This window comes from Hyla sarda, chromosome 11 (genome assembly GCF_029499605.1).
Source record: "Hyla sarda isolate aHylSar1 chromosome 11, aHylSar1.hap1, whole genome shotgun sequence".
Lineage (NCBI taxonomy): Eukaryota > Metazoa > Chordata > Amphibia > Anura > Hylidae > Hyla > Hyla sarda.
In genome coordinates this window covers 95,573,234-95,592,628 of record NC_079199.1, presented here as the reverse complement: position 1 = coordinate 95,592,628, position 19,395 = coordinate 95,573,234, and the positions used below count along the sequence as shown (strand labels likewise).

The following is a 19,395-nucleotide window of genomic DNA, read 5'->3' as shown; positions in this document are numbered from 1 at the left end:
AAAACGCAGAAAAATTGAAAAACGCCAAAAGGATTAAAAAAACGCCAAAGTGAAAAAATGCTAAGTGGAATTCGAAATTTGCGATTTCTCATTGACTTACAGCTAACATCTGGCCGCAGCGTTTTCTGACCCAAAAGTGGAGACTTAGCCTAAGTGCATACTGTCCCTGCTCTGTCCTCGTGGCAGACAGTTCATAGTAAGGACTGTCTCCTGCAGCAAGACGGTGTGGTTGTAGCCAGACCTCAAGCGTTGATTAGTTTCGAAATTTCTCTAAGATGTGTCAAAGTTGTTTTTTTTAACCCATTAAGGATGCCGCCTGTTTTTGCATCTGTAGTGCATCACACCGGGCATAGATCAAATGGACATATGCGTTATGTCCTATAGTGAGAAAGGGTTAAATAACAGGCTCAATTCAAAGGGGACCTGTGGCCAACCCCAAAAAATGTATATGTTGCTATTAATGCAGCTGTTGCTATTATTAAAAAGCTTTTGGTGCCCTGATCACACACCTTTTTACAGTTTCTTGATACTCCCTTCCCTTCCTGAGATATGAGGGTTTGTAATTTGTCTGACAATTCAGGGAATCAGTCAGATGGGAGGGGTTATACATCAGGTGATGGGCGGGATTATACATCAGGTGATGGGCGGGATTATACATCAGGTTATGGGCGGGATTATATATCAGGTGATGGGCGGGATTATACATCAGGTGATGGGCGGGATTATACATCAGGTGATGGGCGGGACTATACATCAGGTGATGGGCGGGATTATACATCAGGTGATGGGCGGGATTATACATCAAGTGATGGGAGGGATTATACATCAGGTGATGGGAGGGATTATACATCAGGTGATGGGCGGGATTATACATCAGGTGATGGGAGGTATTATACATCAGGTGATGGGCGGGATTATACATCAGGTGATGGGAGGGATTATACATCAGGTGATGGGAGGGATTATACATCAGGTGATGGGCGGGATTATACATCAGGTGATGGGCGGGATTATACATCAAGTGATGGGAGGGATTATACATCAGGTGATGGGAGGGATTATACATCAGGTGATGGGCGGGATTATACATCAGGTGATGGGAGGCATTATACATCAGGTGATGGGCGGGATTATACATCAGGTGATGGGCGGGATTATACATCAGGTGATGGGAGGGATTATACATCAAGTGATGGGAGGGATTATACATCAAGTGATGGGCGGGATTATACATCAGGTGATGGGCGGGATTATAGATCAGGTGATGGGAGGGATTATACATCAGGTGATGGGTGGGATTATACATCAAGTGATGGACGGGATTATACATCAGGTGATGGGAGGGATTATACATCAGGTGATGGGCAGGATTATACATCAGGTGATGGGAGGGATTATACATCAGGTGATGGGCGGGATTATACATCAGGTGATGGGCAGAATTATACATCAGGTGATGGGCGGGATTATACATCAAGTGATGGGCGGGATTATACATCAGGTTATGGGCGGGATTATACATGAGGTGATGGGCGGGATAATACATCAGGTGATGGGCGGGATAATACATCAGGTGATGGGCGGAATTATACATCAGGTGATGGGCGGGATTATACATCAGGTGATGGGCGGGATTATACATCAAGTGATGGGCGGGATTATACAACAGGTGATGGGCGGGATTATACATCAGGTGATGGGCGGAATTATACATCAGGTGATGGGCGGAATTATACATCAGGTGATGGGCGGGATTATGCAGTCAGGTGATGGGCGGGATTATACATCAGGTGATGGGCGGGATTATGCAGTCAGGTGATGGGCGGGATTATACATCAGGTGATGGGCGGGATTATACATCAGGTGATGGGCAGAATTATACATCAGGTGATGGGCGGGATTATACATCAAGTGATGGGCGGGATTATACATCAGGTTATGGGCGGGATTATACATCAGGTTATGGGCGGGATTATACATCAGGTGATGGGTGGAATAATACATCAGGTGATGGGCGGGATAATACATCAGGTGATGGGCGGAATTATACATCAGGTGATGGGCGGGATTATACATCAGGTGATGGGCGGGATTATACATCAAGTGATGGGCGGGATTATACATCAGGTGATGGGCGGGATTATACATCAGGTGATGGGCGGAATTATACATCAGGTGATGGGCGGAATTATACATCAGGTGATGGGCGGGATTATGCAGTCAGGTGATGGGCGGGATTATACATCAGGTGATGGGCGGGATTATGCAGTCAAGTGATGGGCGGGATTATGCATCAGGTGATGGGCGGGATTATACATCAGGTGATGGGCGGGATTATACATCAGGTGATGGGCGGGATTATACATCAGGTGATGGGCGGGATTATGCAGTCAGGTGATGGGCGGGATTATACATCAGGTGATGGGCGGGACTATACATCAGGTGATGGGCGGAATTATACATCAGGTGATGGGCGGGATTATGCAGTCAGGTGATGGGCGGGATTATACATCAGGTGATGGGCGGGATTATACATCAGGTGATGGGCGGAATTATACATCAGGTGATGGGCGGAATTATACATCAGGTGATGGGCGGAATTATACATCAGGTGATGGGCGGAATTATACATCAGGTGATGGGCGGAATTATACATCAGGTGATGGGCGGAATTATACATCAGGTGATGGGCGGGATAATACATCAGGTGATGGGCGGGATTATACATCAGGTGATGGGCGGGATTATACATCAGGTGATGGGCGGAATTATACATCAGGTGATGGGCGGGATTATACATCAGGTGATGGGCGGTATTATGCAGTCAGGGGGTGTGTATTAGGCATATATGTCCCTCAATATACAACATTCACGCCCATCACCTGATAATCATTCTCATTATTATGGTTAAATTCACGACCATTTGACCGATTCCCTGAATTGTAAGACAAACTATAAACACTCATATCTCAGGAACGGGAGGACGGGTCAAGAAACTGTAAAAAGGTGTGTGATCAGTGTGACCTAAGATATTTAAAGGGGTACTCCGGCGGAAAACAGTGGCAGTGGTAGCGCGGACCCTAGGAACAGTTAATTATAAAACTGGGGATGGGGGAGGCAATGGGGCAGCGGCAGTGGTTAAACTCAGGACTGGCAGGGGGAGAGAAGCGGATGGCAGCAGCGGCGGTCTCTGGCCCCGAAAAAGCTGCTGCAGTTCATTGATTTAAAGATTTAAATCATTGATCTGCAGCGGCTTCTGCAGGGCCGGGGGGGGGGGGGAGAGTGGTGAAATAGCCGATAATTTATACCGAAATATCGGTATAATTTATCGGTTATCGCCCGGTAAGTCCACAGCTTATCAGTATCGGCCCTAAAAAATCAATATCGGTCGATCCCTACTGAATACTGCAGAGGAAATTCTTTTCTTTTTGGAACACATTGCTCTCTGCTGACATCTCTGTCTATTTTAGGAACTTTCCAGAGCAGTATATGTTTGCTATGGGGATTTTCTCCTACTCTTGACAGTTCCTAAAATGGTAGTGGAAAAAAAATAAAAAGGTCAAACAAAAAATGTGAATAAGCCCCTCATTGAATAAAATTTTTTTAATCTATTTTGCCAATTAAAAATAAAAATAAATAACATATTTGTTATTGCTGCATGTACGCCCTTATGGTGTAAACTTAGAAAATACCAAAGTTTAAAATTGCAGATTTTTTATCACATCGCAGATGAAAAAGAACAAAAAGTGATCAAAAAGTCACATATATACGCAAATGTGGTACCGATAAAAACTACAGATCACAGCGCAAGAAAACAGCCCTTATACAGCCCCGTATACGGAAAAAAATTACATAAGGGTCAGAATAGGTCCGTTTCACTTCGTTTAAAAGCCGTATAAGGCCGCATTGACACGGCAGAAATTCTGCATCAATTCTGCGTCCGCATTAATTAAGGCTTCAGTTCCGCATCTAGCGGATTTGATACGGAATCGACGCAGAATTTCCGGATGCTTTCTGCATGATTCCGCAGCTCAGATAGAAAGGTGGCCTTTTGTAACAGCCTATTTTAAATTCTCAATGAATTCCGCATGTATTCCCCATGCATTCTGCACTATTCCCGCACCAATTCCTTTGACATGTCTGTGATATATCAAAAGTTTTTTTTTTCTAAATAACAGGGAGATATTTTGAAGGGGTATTCTGGCCTTATACATCTTATCCCCTATCCAAAGGATAGGGGATAAGATGTATAAGGCCGGAATACCCCTTTAAGTGATTCTGACAAAGGACATTAGCCTGTGTCAGCACAGATTGTAGTTTGTTTAGCCGTCGTTGCTGTATTTGAGTCTGATTTGTTATGAAAATACAGGCAAATCTGCAAGCAAAGACTGAGCGCGTCCTGCAAAGCCACATCCAGAAATATGAAACCTCGCCGCCTTACGGATTTGAGTGTCACTGTGATTTTAAGTCTCGCTTATTTACTTTAACACATTAAGGGCAACTGGTCGCTTCCTCTAAGTTAAGTCATCTTGACCTAAAACATTAAAGAGAGAAAAAATGCAAAGAGGAAAAGATTTTTACATAGTTTGGTCAAAAAAAGACACTTGTCTGTCACGTTCAGCCTTTCTTGGACATGGCCGTTTGATCAAGAGAAAGACAAAGCAAATAATGCCAATCCAGGTTAAAGGGGTACTCCGGTGAAAAACATTTTATTTTTTTTTTCCCATATCAACTGTAAATGACTTCAATTAAAAAATCTTAATCCTACCAGTACTTATCAGCTGCTGAGGTTGAGTTGTTCTTTTCTGTCTGACCACAGTGCTCTCTGCTGACACCTCTGTCTGTCTCAGGAACTGTCCAGAGTAGGAGCAAATCCCCATAGCAAACCTCTGCTGCTCTGGACAGTTCCTGAGACAGACAGAGGTGTCAGCAGAGAGCACTGTGGTCGGACTAGAAATAACTCAACCACAGCAGCTAAGTACTGGTAGGATTAAGATTTTTTTAATAGAAGTAATTTGCAAATTTGTTTAACTTTCTGGAGCCAGTTGATATGAAATTTTTTTTTTTTTTTCCACTGGAATACCCCTTTAAAGGGGGTACTCTGCCCCTAGACATCTTATCCCCTATCTATGTCTGATCACGGGTGCCCGCTGCTGGGCCACGTCCCATCCATAGACATGAATGGAGGCGGCGTGACATCATGAGGGGACATGGTGTGACGTCACAATCAGGCCAACAAAACCCAGCGTTCTAAAAATAACATATAGAATGCTGGGTGCTGCAAGGAGATCGCGGGGGTGGAGCAGTCCACAGTTTCACTTCTCTTACTGTAAGGAATCCTATCCAGTATAAATGTCTGAATCTCCTCTCCACATGTACAAAATGACCACTGGTTCCTTTTTTAGTTCTTGGAATTAATAAAGTATGTATCAGTTTCAATGACTGTACAGTTATCCCTCCAAACCTTTCCGTCCACATGAATCTTTCGTAGGCTGAACGTTCATGTTTCCTCTATTAGGAGGAGAGAGGTAAGCCGCAGCCAGACAGCTCTGGTGTTGGTTTATCTCTCCCAGAGCAATAAGATTGTGTAGTGAAAATCCAACATTCCCGACTCTTCTCTTCACCCACATCATCTGTTAGTTGAGAGGTGGGAGGCCGCCATACACCTTAGACAGTAGGCCCTAACCTGCCATCTAAATGTTTCTGGTAATTGTTCATTAGTCTTACCCATTGCAGAATTTTAGCCCATTCCTGCATACAAAGCAGCTTTACTTCTGTTATGTTGGTGGTTTCCACCCATGGACTTCTCACTTCAGGTCCCTCCACAACTTTTCTCTTGGTTTAAAGGGTTACTCCTCCCCTAGACATCTTATCCCCTATCTATCCAAAGGATAGCCAGCGGTGGGACCCCCGCGATCTCCCAGCTGCACCCGGTGTTTGTTTAGAGCGTTGGGTGCAGCACTGGAGACTTGTGACGTCACGGTCACGCCCTGTTTACGATGTCACGGCCACGCCCCCTCAATGCAAGTCTATGAGAGGGGCGTGACTGCCGCCATGCCCCCTCCCATAGACTTGCCTTGAGGGGGCGTGGCCATGTCGTCACGAGCGGGCGTGACCGTGATGTCACAATCCTTCGCCCCGCATCGCCAGTCATCTGGCATGAAGCAAAGTTCGCTCTGTGCACCGGATGTCTGGGGTGCCGCAGCCAAGATCACAAGGATCCCCAGTGGCGGGACTCCCGCAATCAGACATCTTATCCACTATCCTTTGGATAGGGGAGAAGATGTTTTGGGGGGGAAGTACTCCTTTTAAAGGGGTACTCCTGTGGAAAACTTTTTTTTTTCAAATCAACTGGTGCCAGAAAGTTAAGCAGATTTGTAAATCATTTTTATTAAAAAATCTTAATCTTTCCAGTACTTTTTAGGGGCTGTATACTACAGAAGAAATGCTTTTCTTTTTGGATTTCTTTGATGTCATGACCACAGTGCTCTCTGCTGACCTCTGCTGTCAATTTTTGGAACTGTCCAGATCAGGAAAAAAATCCCCATAGCAAACATATGCTGCTCTGGACAATTCCTAAAATGGACAGCAGAGGTCAGCAGAGAGCACTGTGGTCATGACATCAGAGAAATCCAAAAAGAAAAGCATTTCCTCTGTAGTATGCAGCCCATAAAATGTATTGGAAGGATTAAGATTTTTTTAATAGAAGTAATTTACAAATCTGTTTAACTTTCTGGCACCAATTGATTTAAAAAAAAAAAAAATTTTTCCATGGGAGAACCCCTTTAAGGTCAGGACTTTGACTTGGCCATTCCAATACTTTAACCTTATTTTTCTTTAGCAGTTTTCTGGTGGAACGACTTGTGTTCATAGGGTGATTGTCTTTCTGAATGAATCGCGTTCTCTGTTTCCTCCTTGAAGAGGCGACTATTATGTTTACGTCTGCTGGAGAGGAAACAGCTTATTGCAGGCCATTAATGTGCCTAGCTACTCTCATTGACTCAAATAATGTAATCTGTGTAAATGTAATGATGATATATGGAAATGATAACAATATTTAAAGGGGTACTCCACTGGAAAACTATTTCTTTTAAATCAACTGGTGCCAGAAAGTTAAACAGATTTGTAAATTACATTTATTAAAAAATCTTAATCCTTCCAGTACTTATCAGCTGCTGTATACTAAAAAGGAAGTTCTTTTTTTTTTTCTTTTCTGCCTGACCCAGTGCTCTCTGCTGACACCTCTGTCCATGTCAAGAATTGTCCAGAGCAGGAGAGGTTTGCTATGGGGATTTGCTTCTACTCTGGACAGTTCCTAAAATGTACAGAGGTGTCATCAGAGAGCACCGTGGTCAGACAGAAAGGAAATTCAAAAAGAAAAGAACTTCCTGTGGAGCATACCGCAGCTGACAAGTACTGGAAGGATTAAGATTTTTTAATAGAAGTCATTTCCAAATCTGTTTAACTTTCCGGCACTAGTTGATTTAAAAGAAAATGTTTTCCAGTGGAGTATTCCTTTAAGGTGAAAGGAGATGTTGGGGGAACAGTACGAAAGGAAGCTCTAGTACCTTGTTGGGCGCCTCAAGCCTGGATACGAGCCATTTGGAAGCCATGAGAGGCGACGTTTGTGTCCGCTGGATGTCCTGCACATATCACTGAGCTGTTAGTGAACATCATATCACTACTAGGGGTGACCATATGTGATGGCTCCCCAGATCATCACACCAGCAGGGGGCGATGTGTCACTCCACAGCCCTCACTACAAGACCTCCATACTTGAATCTGACCGTCGTAAGATCCCAAACAGAACAAATTTGTCACTAAAGACGACATGGTTACAGTCCATAGCATTCCGGGTTTTTATTTAAAGGGCACTGTGCCTGGCTGTCAATGACAGGACACACAGTGGGTGCCATGACACCAAACTTCCTTCTGCTAAGCACCTAGAAATGATTCAGGTAGAGACAGGGGGGGTGTAATGAAGGAGCCATCTGTCTGGATGGTGGACTAGGAAACTGTATGTGCTTGTCAGATTAAATGATCCCCTATACTGGTGACTGCCTAGAGCAGTGTTTCCTAATCAGGGTGCCTCCAGCTGTTGTAAAACTACAACTCCCAGCATGCTCGGACAGCCAAAGGCTGTCCGAGCATGCTGGGAGTTGTAGTTTTACAACAGCTGGAGGCACCCTGGTTGGGAAACACTGGTCTAGAGCCTGCTAACAGCATAGTCAGAACGGCTGAAATGGGGGGCAATTCCATCCTTCTCAGTCCAATGATGAACCCCATCTCAAAATCTGTCAACTGGGCAAAATGTCTTTGTATTTGTTTAAAAGGAATGTCTAAGGCTACGTTCACACGATGGAATTTCCATGCGGAATTCCAATGCGGAGCAGCAGAGTCCCTTCGATTTCAATGGGATTCTGCTGCGCTGCGCACACAGAGGAATTTCCGCAGCAGATGTTTCTGCTGCGAAAATCCAGATTCCGGAGTCCGCAGAAAGGATAGACGTGTCTATTCTTTCTGCGGAGTCTGCACGAAAATGCATTCCTGTCTATGAGACGGCACATTTCTATTTCTGGGCGGTCCTGTTTTGTTGACGTTCCACTGTCAGGGCAGTGTTCGCACAGAAATTTTCTGTGCAGACATTGCCCGTGTGAACGTAGCCTAAAAGTCAGTGAGCTCTCACCAAAAGATACACTGCCCAAAAGTAGCCTCTGAGAGCCTTTATATAGATTTACATATGTGCCTGAGACATAACTGCATGCTGAGTTTTGCAGCAATCCGACATTTCTAGGTGAGTGTATTATTTTTTTTTTTTTTTACAATGAGTGTATATTTCCTATTCTTATTTGTGCTCGAATGATACTTTTACAACTAGAATACCAGAATAACACTATGTAACGCTGACATCACGACTGCCATACATCTTATACTGCCCTGTCTATACAACCTCATACTATTTCTATAAACTGACAGTGGAAAATGAAAAAGTATTCCCCTTGATTGAAGGCGCTGGTCCGGCTGATTAGGATATGTATACTTTATTGCAACGCGTTTCGATCCCGAACTGGGATCTTCATCAGGCCTGATGAAGATCCCAGTTTGGGATCGAAAGCGTTGCAATAAAGTATACATATCCTAATCAGCGGGACCAGCGCCTTCATTCGAGGGGGAATACTTTTTCATTTCCCACTGTCATGTATCCATACCGGACCGACTGATGTCATCTCCCGGAGTTCACCTTGGCGGTTATCCTGCAAATTTGTCTCCACAAGCCACTGTAGGTGTTGTACCCTCAGCGCAACACCTAAGGGTAAGGACCCTATATTACTCCTTTTTTACCTCTCCATCAAAACGGTTTTCACTAGGAGCGCACTCTGTGTATCTTTTTTCTCCCCATCTCCTATTTGTTTTTTTTTAACTGTAATTTTTATTAATGGATTTTCATAGGTACAAATCAAAACAGAACAAAACACAACATAGACATCATATGGGCCAATTTTTTTTCTTTTCTTATTTTTACAATGTTCACTGTGCAAGATAAATAATGATATAGTTTTATATTTGGGATTGTTACAGACTTGGCAATACAAGCTCCCGCAATCTCAGCACAGGAGACCCATGCCAGGTGGCTAGCCTGCTGCTGTAAAAAAATGGCAGCCAAGCCTAAGGCCCCTCAGTGACCGTCGTGAAAACATACATATGGTAGCTGCATTTTTTTAACCTATTACCTCTTTTACTGTAAGTCTTTCACCCCATTGCTGAATACTGTAGTGCTAAACTGGTTTTTCGGCCTCCCCAGGACAGCCGGAACCCCTGGGCAAACAAATACTCAGTGGGGGTGTCGGCACTTCACCCTACATCTTTGTGTGACCTGGCAGACAGTACTGGAGATGCTTAGGAAGGATCTGCGCTTGTCTTGGGGCTAAATGGCTATGTTGTGAGATTATCATAACAATGTGGCTAGCTTTTTGTGAACTGGTATTTCCTTTTTGAGTTTTGCCTACAAATCCCAGAATTCCATTTTCCTCCCTCCCACACATCAGCCACCCCACCCATTGAAACATAAATGAGCTGCATCCATTCAAAAGACCTGTGGTTTTCAATCAGGGTGCCTACAGCTGTTGCATTAGTTGCCGATTGATCTCTCTCTCTCCAAGCGATCGCTCTACCCATTGAAGCAGACAGGCTCCCTGTCATCAGCTGACTAGTGATGTCAGGTCTCGGCCGTATTGCAACCTGGGAGAAATCTGAGATAACAGTAATGAATTGTGAGAAAACCATCACACACAGGTACAGACACGAACTTTACAGCCCCTGTAGAATTAGTGAAATAAAAAAAAAATCCTGGAATACCCCTTTAAAATAAATTTTTGCTATTGTACTCCTTATGGTAAATAAAAAAATCTTTCTAATGTACTTTGTTTAAAAATAAAAAGAGGTTTTCTATGTTTTTCATTTTATTTATATATTTATTTTGAAACCAAATTACATAAAAAAATAATAAGCACAGGTGCAATAATATCCATTATCACAATATCCTGTCCCTAAGAAGGAAGTAATAGAGTTACGAAGAAATGGGGAAGAATTGGGATAGAGTTAGAAAGTAAGCAGTGTGAGGAAGCATTCAAAAATATTAATAGAGTAATAATCAATACAAACTTTAGAATACCATTGTGGTGTTTGGGGTGTTGCAACGGTATAGCAGGGTCTGGTGGTATTAACCCTGTGAGGTAAGGTGTTATTAACCCCTGATTTATCGTGACGCCAGGATGTGGTTGTTTTCTGTAGAAGGCCCTGCCGACAACCAACCCAAAAACTGCAGGCAATAAAGGAATGTCCACAGCAGGAATTATGAGCTAACTGGAACTTTTACTTAAACTTCTTATGGAACAGTCTTTACAGTTATGCAGTTTCTCTAGAGGCAACCAGGATGCAGGATACCTCACAGGCTTGCTGGGACTTGTAGTATTGAAATTTATGCAGGCCACTGTGCTACTAATTGTATATTTGAGTTGAGTAGTAGTCACTAGAATTGTAGATAGAGCTTGATAACTCACGTTTTGAAGCAGCTGCAGGTTCTTTTAGGCTTTGGCCTGGATGAGATGAATTTAGTTAGTATATGCAGAGATTGTGCTTGCTTTGTAGCCAGGAACTAAGAGAGAGAGAGTTCTAGCTTTCACTTTTCATTTGAAAACGAAAGCCAGAATCTGATTGGTTGATATGGGCAACAGCTCCACTTTCCTTTTGCAGAAGAGTTCAAACATCTCCCCCATTCTCCTTTACGAATATTCCTATTATCTGGAATATAAGATTCTAAGTATGAGGTGGGATTGCCTGCTGGGGTACATCTAAATGAGAGGAAGTACTGGGATATATATATATATATATATATATATATATATATATATATAGATTAGTTAGGAGTAGCCGTATTAGTCCAGTGATGCAAAAAGCAAAATCATCGGTAGTTGCAGTATCTTGTAATACCTTTTTTATTGGACTAACAAGATTTTGTAGAGACAAGCTTTCGGGATTCCTTGATAAAGGGAGGAATCCCGAAAGCTTGTCTCTACAAAATCTTGTTAGTCCAATAAAAAAGGTATTACAAGATACTGCAACTACCGATGATCTTGCTTTTTATATATATATATATATATATATATATATATATATATATATATATATGGGGAAGATTTATCAAAAGCTGTCCAGTTGCCCATAGCAACCAGATAACTTCTTTAATTTTTGAAACGGCCTGTGAAGAATGAAAGAAGCGATCTGATTGGTTGCTATGGGCAACTCAGCAACTTTTCCTCTGGACAGGTTTTGATAAATCTCCCCCTATGGGTGCAATATCTAGTCCAGGTTTCCCTTTATGGTGCATTTTCAGCTGCAATCCACATTAGGGCAAAAAAATGTAAAGCACATAAAACAAAATACACTGCCTATTTAACCACTGTGTGAACATAGCCCTATGACTTTTGGAATATTTGTTCCTAAAATGTCCATTGATTTCTTGCAGGAAACTTCGACAGCATCTCCAGTTATTCTACGTGTTGACCCCAAAGGTTATTACCTGTACTGGACTTTCCAGAGCAAGGTGAGAATACTCTTATTTACTATCTTTTTGTATGTTTTTAGGCCACGTTCACATCATGAGTTTTGCATCTGCTGACGTCATACGATTCTAACCCCAAAAATCACATAGGATATCATATTTAGACCCGTGTTTCCAAACCGGTGTGCCTCCAGCTGTTACAAAACTACAACTCCCAGCATGACCGGAGAGCCAGAGGCTGTCCAGGCATGCTGGGTGTTGTAGTTTTACATAGCTGGAGGCATCCCTGGTTGGGAAACACTGATCTAGACGCATCTATAAACTCATGGCCGGTTCTGTTTATAGGCAAAATAGGTAGCCGCCTAGAGAGCCTTCTTGATGGGGGGCGCTGCTCTGCCTGCCACAAGAAAGTTAGACATCCAGCATCCAAACCACTTGCTCAGCCAACAGCATGATGAGGTTTGTTACAGTGTGTCACCCCAGTAGTAAGCTAATTATATGAGGAGGGGGCTTGTTACAGTGTGTCACCCCAGTAGTAAGGTGGGTCATGTCAAAGGCAGTGCCAATGGGCGGAGTTAAGGGGGTGAAAAAATTAGCTTTTGCCTAGGGTGGCAAAAATCCTTGCACCAGCTCTGCATAGACTTCTATTGACAATATTGACAATGCAATTCCAACACATGCACCTGTTTTGATCCGTTTTCGTCAGATAAAAAAAAAATCGTGTTTTTTTTTTTTTTTTTAACGCATGCACAGTAGCTTATCGGTTTTATTCCTAAACTCATACACCAAATGACAAAGTAGAAGAGGAAGTGACTTGTTTCGGGTGTAGCTCACCCTTAGTCATATCCAAGGGTGACTAAGGGTGAGCTACACTCAAAGCGCGTCACTTGCTGTTCTTTTATGTGGTTGGGTGTGTTGGTTTTGGAAGAAACTTGTAAGATTTAATGTAACATTGCCACGCAGGAGTTAATTTTTTTATTTTTTTTGCAACTAGATTTTTTATTTTACTATTCTACTTCATGTAATACTTGACAATCATGGGAGTCCTCGGGGCGGGGAGGGGTTTGACACCCCCCTCTCCCCAAAAAAATATTTGCACCTCTTAATGTATTCTTGTAAATTAGATTGGCACAAAATGGCATTAGGTTTTTGCACTTACCAGAGGATGCTCGACTCTAGGGGCAACACCATTGGTAGCATTCAAAGCCAAGTAGGGTCAGCAGCCATTGATTCCCCCGATCTTTAGGAACCGGAGTGGTACAGCCCAATGGGCATTTTAGCATTGGATCTAACAATATGGTGCTTCTCCCATACGAGTTTCTATTCCAGTTTGGAAATGATCTGAGGAAGAGTACGGTGTGGACTAGAAACGCAGTAGTGCTCTCTGCTGACACCTCTGTCCATGTCAGGAACTGTCCAGAGCAGGAGCAAATCCCCATAGCAAACCTCTCCTGCTCTGGACAGTTCCTGATATGGACAGAGGTGTCAGCAGAGAGCACTGTGGTCAAACTGGAAGGAACCAATAAGATGTGATGTGACCGTCCTGTGCTATCTTACCACATTACCACTATATGTGAATATAGGTTGTATATGGGCGATGTACTTTTGAGATGAATTATACAATAATGTGGTAGTTTGTATGATTATCATTGTGATGTTGGTTTACATATTGTAATAGGCAGGTGCCCTGGGTGGGGTTCCCCTTGTTTAGGGGGCTCCCCCTGTTTGTGCGGTTGGCTGTTGTTGGCCCTTTTAAGTGTTTTTAACGATACTGTCTGTCTTTTGATATATGTGCTAATAAAATATTTTTTGATACATGTATATTATGGGTGTGCGCTGTTTTGCGTGTTTCTTTTTCTTTGGAGACTGGAAAGAACTACACAACTTCTTCTGGAGCATATTCAATCAATAGAAATGAAAAACACGGAGAACTGACCAGTAGTTCTTGATGTGCAGGCTTCTTTTTTATTTGTTACGGGAACACTATTAAACAGGGGGGGGCTGTCAGCTGGGAAAGACTTCGGGCAACGACCGTATCGCGCGTGAGCGCTTCCTCTGGCCCTACATCAGCAGGTATGCTTTTAAAACCATGTTGCCATGGACACGTGGCAACAAAAAGTTAAGACAAGTGAGGACTTAGTGCAAGGTTACATAAGTATACGTTTACAACAAATACACCATACACCAATAAAAAAGTTTTTTTTTAAAGCAAACACGTGTGAAACACTGGAACAAGGACCATTAGCTATTTAAATAAATACACTCATTTCATTATGGTCATTCAGACCAAGCGGTCCTGTTGCGTTTGTGCGAAGGATCCAATGCGATTCCTTTACTAATAGACTTTGATGCCCATTGTAAATTTCTGGAGCTGGTTCTACCCGTTCTAGGGCAGTGAACTTCATGGATTTTGGATTGCCATTATGACATTCATTTATGGGAGTGATACATTTCTGGGAACCTCGTTCCCTTACTCGATGTAACAGTGGGCGCATCGCTTTCCCTACGTAATAGTGACCACAGTCACATTTTAAACAGTAAACCATGTAATTGGACCTGCATGTTATGAACTGATTGATTTTGACAGTATATCCTCCTAGGGTGATCTCTTTCGCTTTTGAATTAAATATGCAGAACAAGCAGGATCCACATGGGTGGTTACCAATCGGTCTACCCTCTGTGATCCAATCTCTTCTGTGTTCCTTTCTTTTCTGTAGTTTTTTCAAAAAATCTGAAATCGTGCTTTTTTTTAAAATATGTGATAATGGGATTTTTTTCTGTAACATCTCTCAGATCGTCATCTCTTTGTACCATGTAGCAGTTGTTTAATATCGCTTGTTTTATACTATTGATTAGTGGGGTATTTTTGAAAGAGAAAATGCATCTGTCCAGTTTCTTCTTTTGTGACTTTGCTTTTAACAATGCGTGTCTGGGGATTTTATCTATTCGTGCACGAGCCGCCTCTATAATTGTAGGTGGATACCCCCTCGCTATGAAGCGTTTACTTAGTTCATATATTTGTGTTTGATATGTTACTGGGTCATTATTGATGCATTTTAGTCTAACCATTTGACTAAATTGGATACTTTTTTTCAATTGATAAGGATGGGATGACTCAAAGTGTAGTAGGGCATTTTTAGAGGTAGGTTTTCTAAAGTCTGACGTTATAATTTTGTTCTCTTTTATGGTAATGTGTACATCTAGGAAATCGAGGGTATCTCCTCCATATTGAGATGTGAATTACATATTTACTGTTTTGGAGGTATTAAAAATTCTATAAATTGGCTTCTCCCGGGTGCCACTTCAAACAACAAAAATGTCATCCACAAATCTCAATAGGAGCCTGATGTGGTGTGTAAATGGATTAGCTGTAGTGAATATGCAGTTTCTCTCCAGGATTGACAGGAGGATATTGGCATAGGCGCACGAGATGGGCGTGCCCATCGCCGTGCCGTTTAGCTGTCTATACCACTGTTCGTTGTATTGAAAAATGTTATTAGTAAGTACTAGCTGGATAGATTCAGTAACAAAATTTCTAAAATCAGGGGACCGGTCCACACTTTCCAAGAATTCACTGACAGCCTGAACACCCGCATCATGAGGGATGCGGGTCTACAGGCTCTCCACATCTATGGAACATAACGAAAACCCTTCTGACCAGCAAAAACCATCAAGTGCTTTAATCAAATCTCCCACGTCACGGAGATATGTTGGTATATGTTTGAGTAATGGAGAAAGTAACCAGTCTAGATAACTAGAAAGGAACTTTGTGAGGGCCCCAATGCCTGCCACTATGGGTCGGCCAGGTAGGGGTATTGCTTTTTTGTGGATTTTGGGTACTATGTACCAGTGTGGTTTTTTGGGGGTAATCGGCAAAAGCTTCTCAGCTGTTTTTTCTGTGAGTATTCCCTTTTCAGTGAATTTGCGTAGATTCTTAACCTGTCCATAATTTTTCATAAACCCTCTCATCATTAAGCATTTTATTGGCTTCCCTCTCATAGTCATCCTTTTTCCAGATGACTATTGAGCACCCTTTGTCAGCTTTAGATATTACTAGGTCATCCCTACTACCCAGCCATTTAAGTGCATCTATTTCCTTAGCGGGAATATTCTTTGGAGGTTTTGGATATATAAGCGCTTTTACCTCTCTGCGTACTGCTTTATAAAAGAGATTGATCACACTACCTGGCTGGATTGGGGGGGGGGGGGGGGGGGTTTGAAACTTGAGGGGTTGTCTCCCTGGAATGGTTCTTTGTCTTCATCTAAGGGCCTGTCACCTTGTTATGAGCAGCGCTCCGGCGCAAATCCCCATAGCAAACCTCTCCTGATGGGTGCCTCAGCCACATGTATCCAGGGGATGACTCCTGGATAGCGGAGATCACCACATCACATCACTGTGAGTGTTTAGCAGTCGTATGTTTTTCTTTCCGTCAGTATTTTTAGCTTTCTGTTTTTTCATTTTGTTACTTTTTATCAATTGCTTAAAAATTTTAGACTTTTTTTTTCTCTTCAAACTATGCATACACCTGCCCCTATGCTTAATTAGCTACACCCACATCATTATAAAGCCAAAAAATTCCGTGGAAACCAATAGGATGCAACAGCCCCATGCAGACAGCGGAGTTTCTGCGGTGGAATGCGCTCTGTCGTAGAAATTCCACCTTTCGCATTCTGCAAAAATATAACACCAGTCTTATATTTTGATGAATTCAGTGGCAGAATCCCATTAAATTCAACAGGGCTTGAAATTTTGCAATTCCGAGCTTTGCTGAACGGGATTTATGCGGAATTGTGGAAATTTCATCGTGTGAACATAGCCTTCCCCTTCTAACACCCTTTTGGGAGGGGCAATTCAGTATTTAGGATGCATTCACATCACGTTTTTGCAATACAGTTCCCGTATACATTTTCAATGTGAAAACCGTACGGAACTGTATTGAAAACCGTATGCATTGACTCTCCATTGAAAACCGTATGATAAACGATGCATCAGGTTGTGTCCGTTTTGCATCCTGTACGGTTTTGTCAGTTTTTTTTCCCGCACCCAAAACCGTAGTGTACCAAGTTTTTTGGTCCAGGTGAAAAACTGTATTAAACCGTATGTGCATACGGTTCCATGCGGTTTTCACGATATGTTTTTTGACTTTGCAGTTTTTTTTCTTGGAATTTCAATCAAACAAGTGAAACTTTATTAAAAATGGAGTGAAAAGTTAAAAACGTATACGTTTTTTTCTCAAAAAACGGATGCAACCGGACATCATTTTTCAAACCGTATACAGTTTTTAATCGTATACGGGTTGAAATTTGTACAAGTTTTGATACAGTTTAGTCAGGTTTTGAGGAATCCGTTTTTCATCAAAAACCTGATACGGGAACTGTATTGCAAAAACGTGGTGTGAATGCGGCCTTAAATTGGTTTAGTTAAAACAGTCGCCTTTTTTAGGATGTGTTCACATACCATACCATGTACCAGTGGTCTTCAAACTGTGCAAAACTACAATTCCCAGCATGCCCAGAAATCCAACGTGCTGCGTGTAATGGATCCAGTTTATTGCATCTGGCATTCCCCTGTCAATGAACACAGCCTTATTAGGAATAAAGTGGAGAAATTTCAATTTTATTTCTTTACATAAAGTGTTTTAAATTACAGGAAAGCTTTGAAGACATTTAATACTTAGAATCTATGTTGCAGTCTGATAGAACAGGAGTGAGCACAGAGCAGTCCCAATCCCGCCATCACTTTCTGGACTTTGTCCCAGCCTGTGCTTCAGGTGGGACAAAGATGATGCTGCAGCTGGAGGGGATTACATTCTGGATGGTATGGGGACCCCTAGTGGTCTTTTTTTTTCATAAGCCATGATTTCTATAAAATAGGTTAATGTTTTTCCAAGATGTAAAACATATAAAAAGTTTTTATAACTGACAATGCCCATTTTATTTTTACAGGAAATTGAATTTATTGAACTGACCACTATCCGGGACACACGATTTGGAAAACATGCAAAAATTCCCAAGGTATTCATTCCATTTATTATTGGTTGCAAATATAAAACAGTGGTATTGAACAGAAATTTTTATTGTTTTAGTGGCTGTTTTTTGTATTGACTTTGGGTTCTGTGTAATGTTACTTGTAGACATAATGGGCATGATGATTGTATATGTATATACAGTGGTCCCTCAAGTTACAATATTAATCGGTTCCAGGACGACCATTGTATGTTGAAACCATTGTATGTTGAGGCCATAACTCTATGGAAACCTGGTAATTGGTTCTGAAGCCACCAAAATGTCATCCAAAAAATAGGAAAAAGTGAGGATTAAAGAAAAACAAGTAGATAACTAATATAGATAAAGCAAACTCTTACATATAAAAGTAAGAAAGATCTGCTGGGAGCTGTAATCACTGTCTATGTCAGTGTTTCCCAAGCAGGGAGCCTCCAGCTGTTGCAAAACTACAACTCCCAGCATGCCCGGACAGCCAAAGGCTGTCCGGGCATGCTGGGAGTTGTAGTTTTGCAACAGCTGGGGGCACCCTGCTTGGGAATCACTGGTCTATGTAGAGGACAGGAGTTTCTTCAGGGTCCTGTACAGTACACAGTGTCCTAAAAAAGTAACATGGAGCCTGGTGTCCGAAGGAGCAGCTAACCCTGGTACAGGTAAAGTGTACAGAACATGTAATATCTCTCTGTACTGTAGGGGGCGCTACCAGACACCAGTCAGTGCATACGCTTCAGTAGTACAGGTGTTTTACCAGTGAAATGTCTATTCTGATTGGTCGGTTCTTCCAGCCATTGACATGTTTTGCAGATCTGGACTGTCTGTACATTGTATGTTGAGTCTGGTTTCAACTTACAATGGTCCAGAAAAGACCGTTGTATGTTGAAACTATTGTATGTTGAGGCCATTGTAAGTCGAGGGATCACTGTACTGTATATGGCTCTATGAAATTGTGCTATTCCATAAAGGAATTTCCAATATAATACTACCTACAGTTAATGGAGTTTCTGGTCTCTGTCGGGTAACAAGAGGTTCTATAGATATGTTTACCACATATGCCGGGAACTTTCCCAATGCATATGGCTAACTGGTACTCAACCGTGTAAAATCATCTGCCCACTCTCCTCAGTTCTCATGGTCATGATTGGGTTTTTGTGTAATAGGAATGCATGTGAAGACTGTGGTTATAAGTCACTTTTATTTTGCTAACAAAATAGCAGCTTGGTGGGATAGCTTACGAGCCCCTCCATGACTGGTGTGCAGGTCTCTTTATGTCAGTCAAGGAGGGGCTGTGCAGTGAGTGAGTAGGCGTACAGGCTGTGGCACATGAGCAGATT

General features: G+C 42.2%; 1 protein-coding gene and 1 long non-coding RNA gene across 9 annotated transcripts in view; one reads left to right on the top strand and one right to left on the bottom strand.

The window, feature by feature from the left end:
• Positions 1–19,395, top strand: part of PLCB2 (phospholipase C beta 2) — a 103,147-nt gene that overhangs the window by 16,773 nt on the left and 66,979 nt on the right. For 3 of the 4 annotated variants that reach the window (XM_056546918.1, XM_056546916.1, XM_056546919.1), the window contains exons 2-3: positions 12,026–12,103; positions 18,008–18,076. In XM_056546918.1, the coding sequence (XP_056402893.1) occupies positions 12,026–12,103; positions 18,008–18,076 (147 nt within the window). Of the gene's footprint in view, positions 1–12,025; positions 12,104–17,635; positions 17,880–18,007; positions 18,077–19,395 lie in introns of those variants that run through there. The other variant, XM_056546917.1, reaches the window with a different exon arrangement.
• The window catches only part of LOC130295794 (uncharacterized), a 104,285-nt gene continuing 94,335 nt past the window's right edge, over positions 9,446–19,395 (bottom strand). For 4 of the 5 annotated variants that reach the window (XR_008848990.1, XR_008848989.1, XR_008848992.1 and 1 more), the window contains one exon: positions 17,271–17,629. This is a non-coding gene — a long non-coding RNA (uncharacterized LOC130295794). Of the gene's footprint in view, positions 10,251–17,270; positions 17,630–19,395 lie in introns of those variants that run through there. The other variant, XR_008848995.1, reaches the window with a different exon arrangement.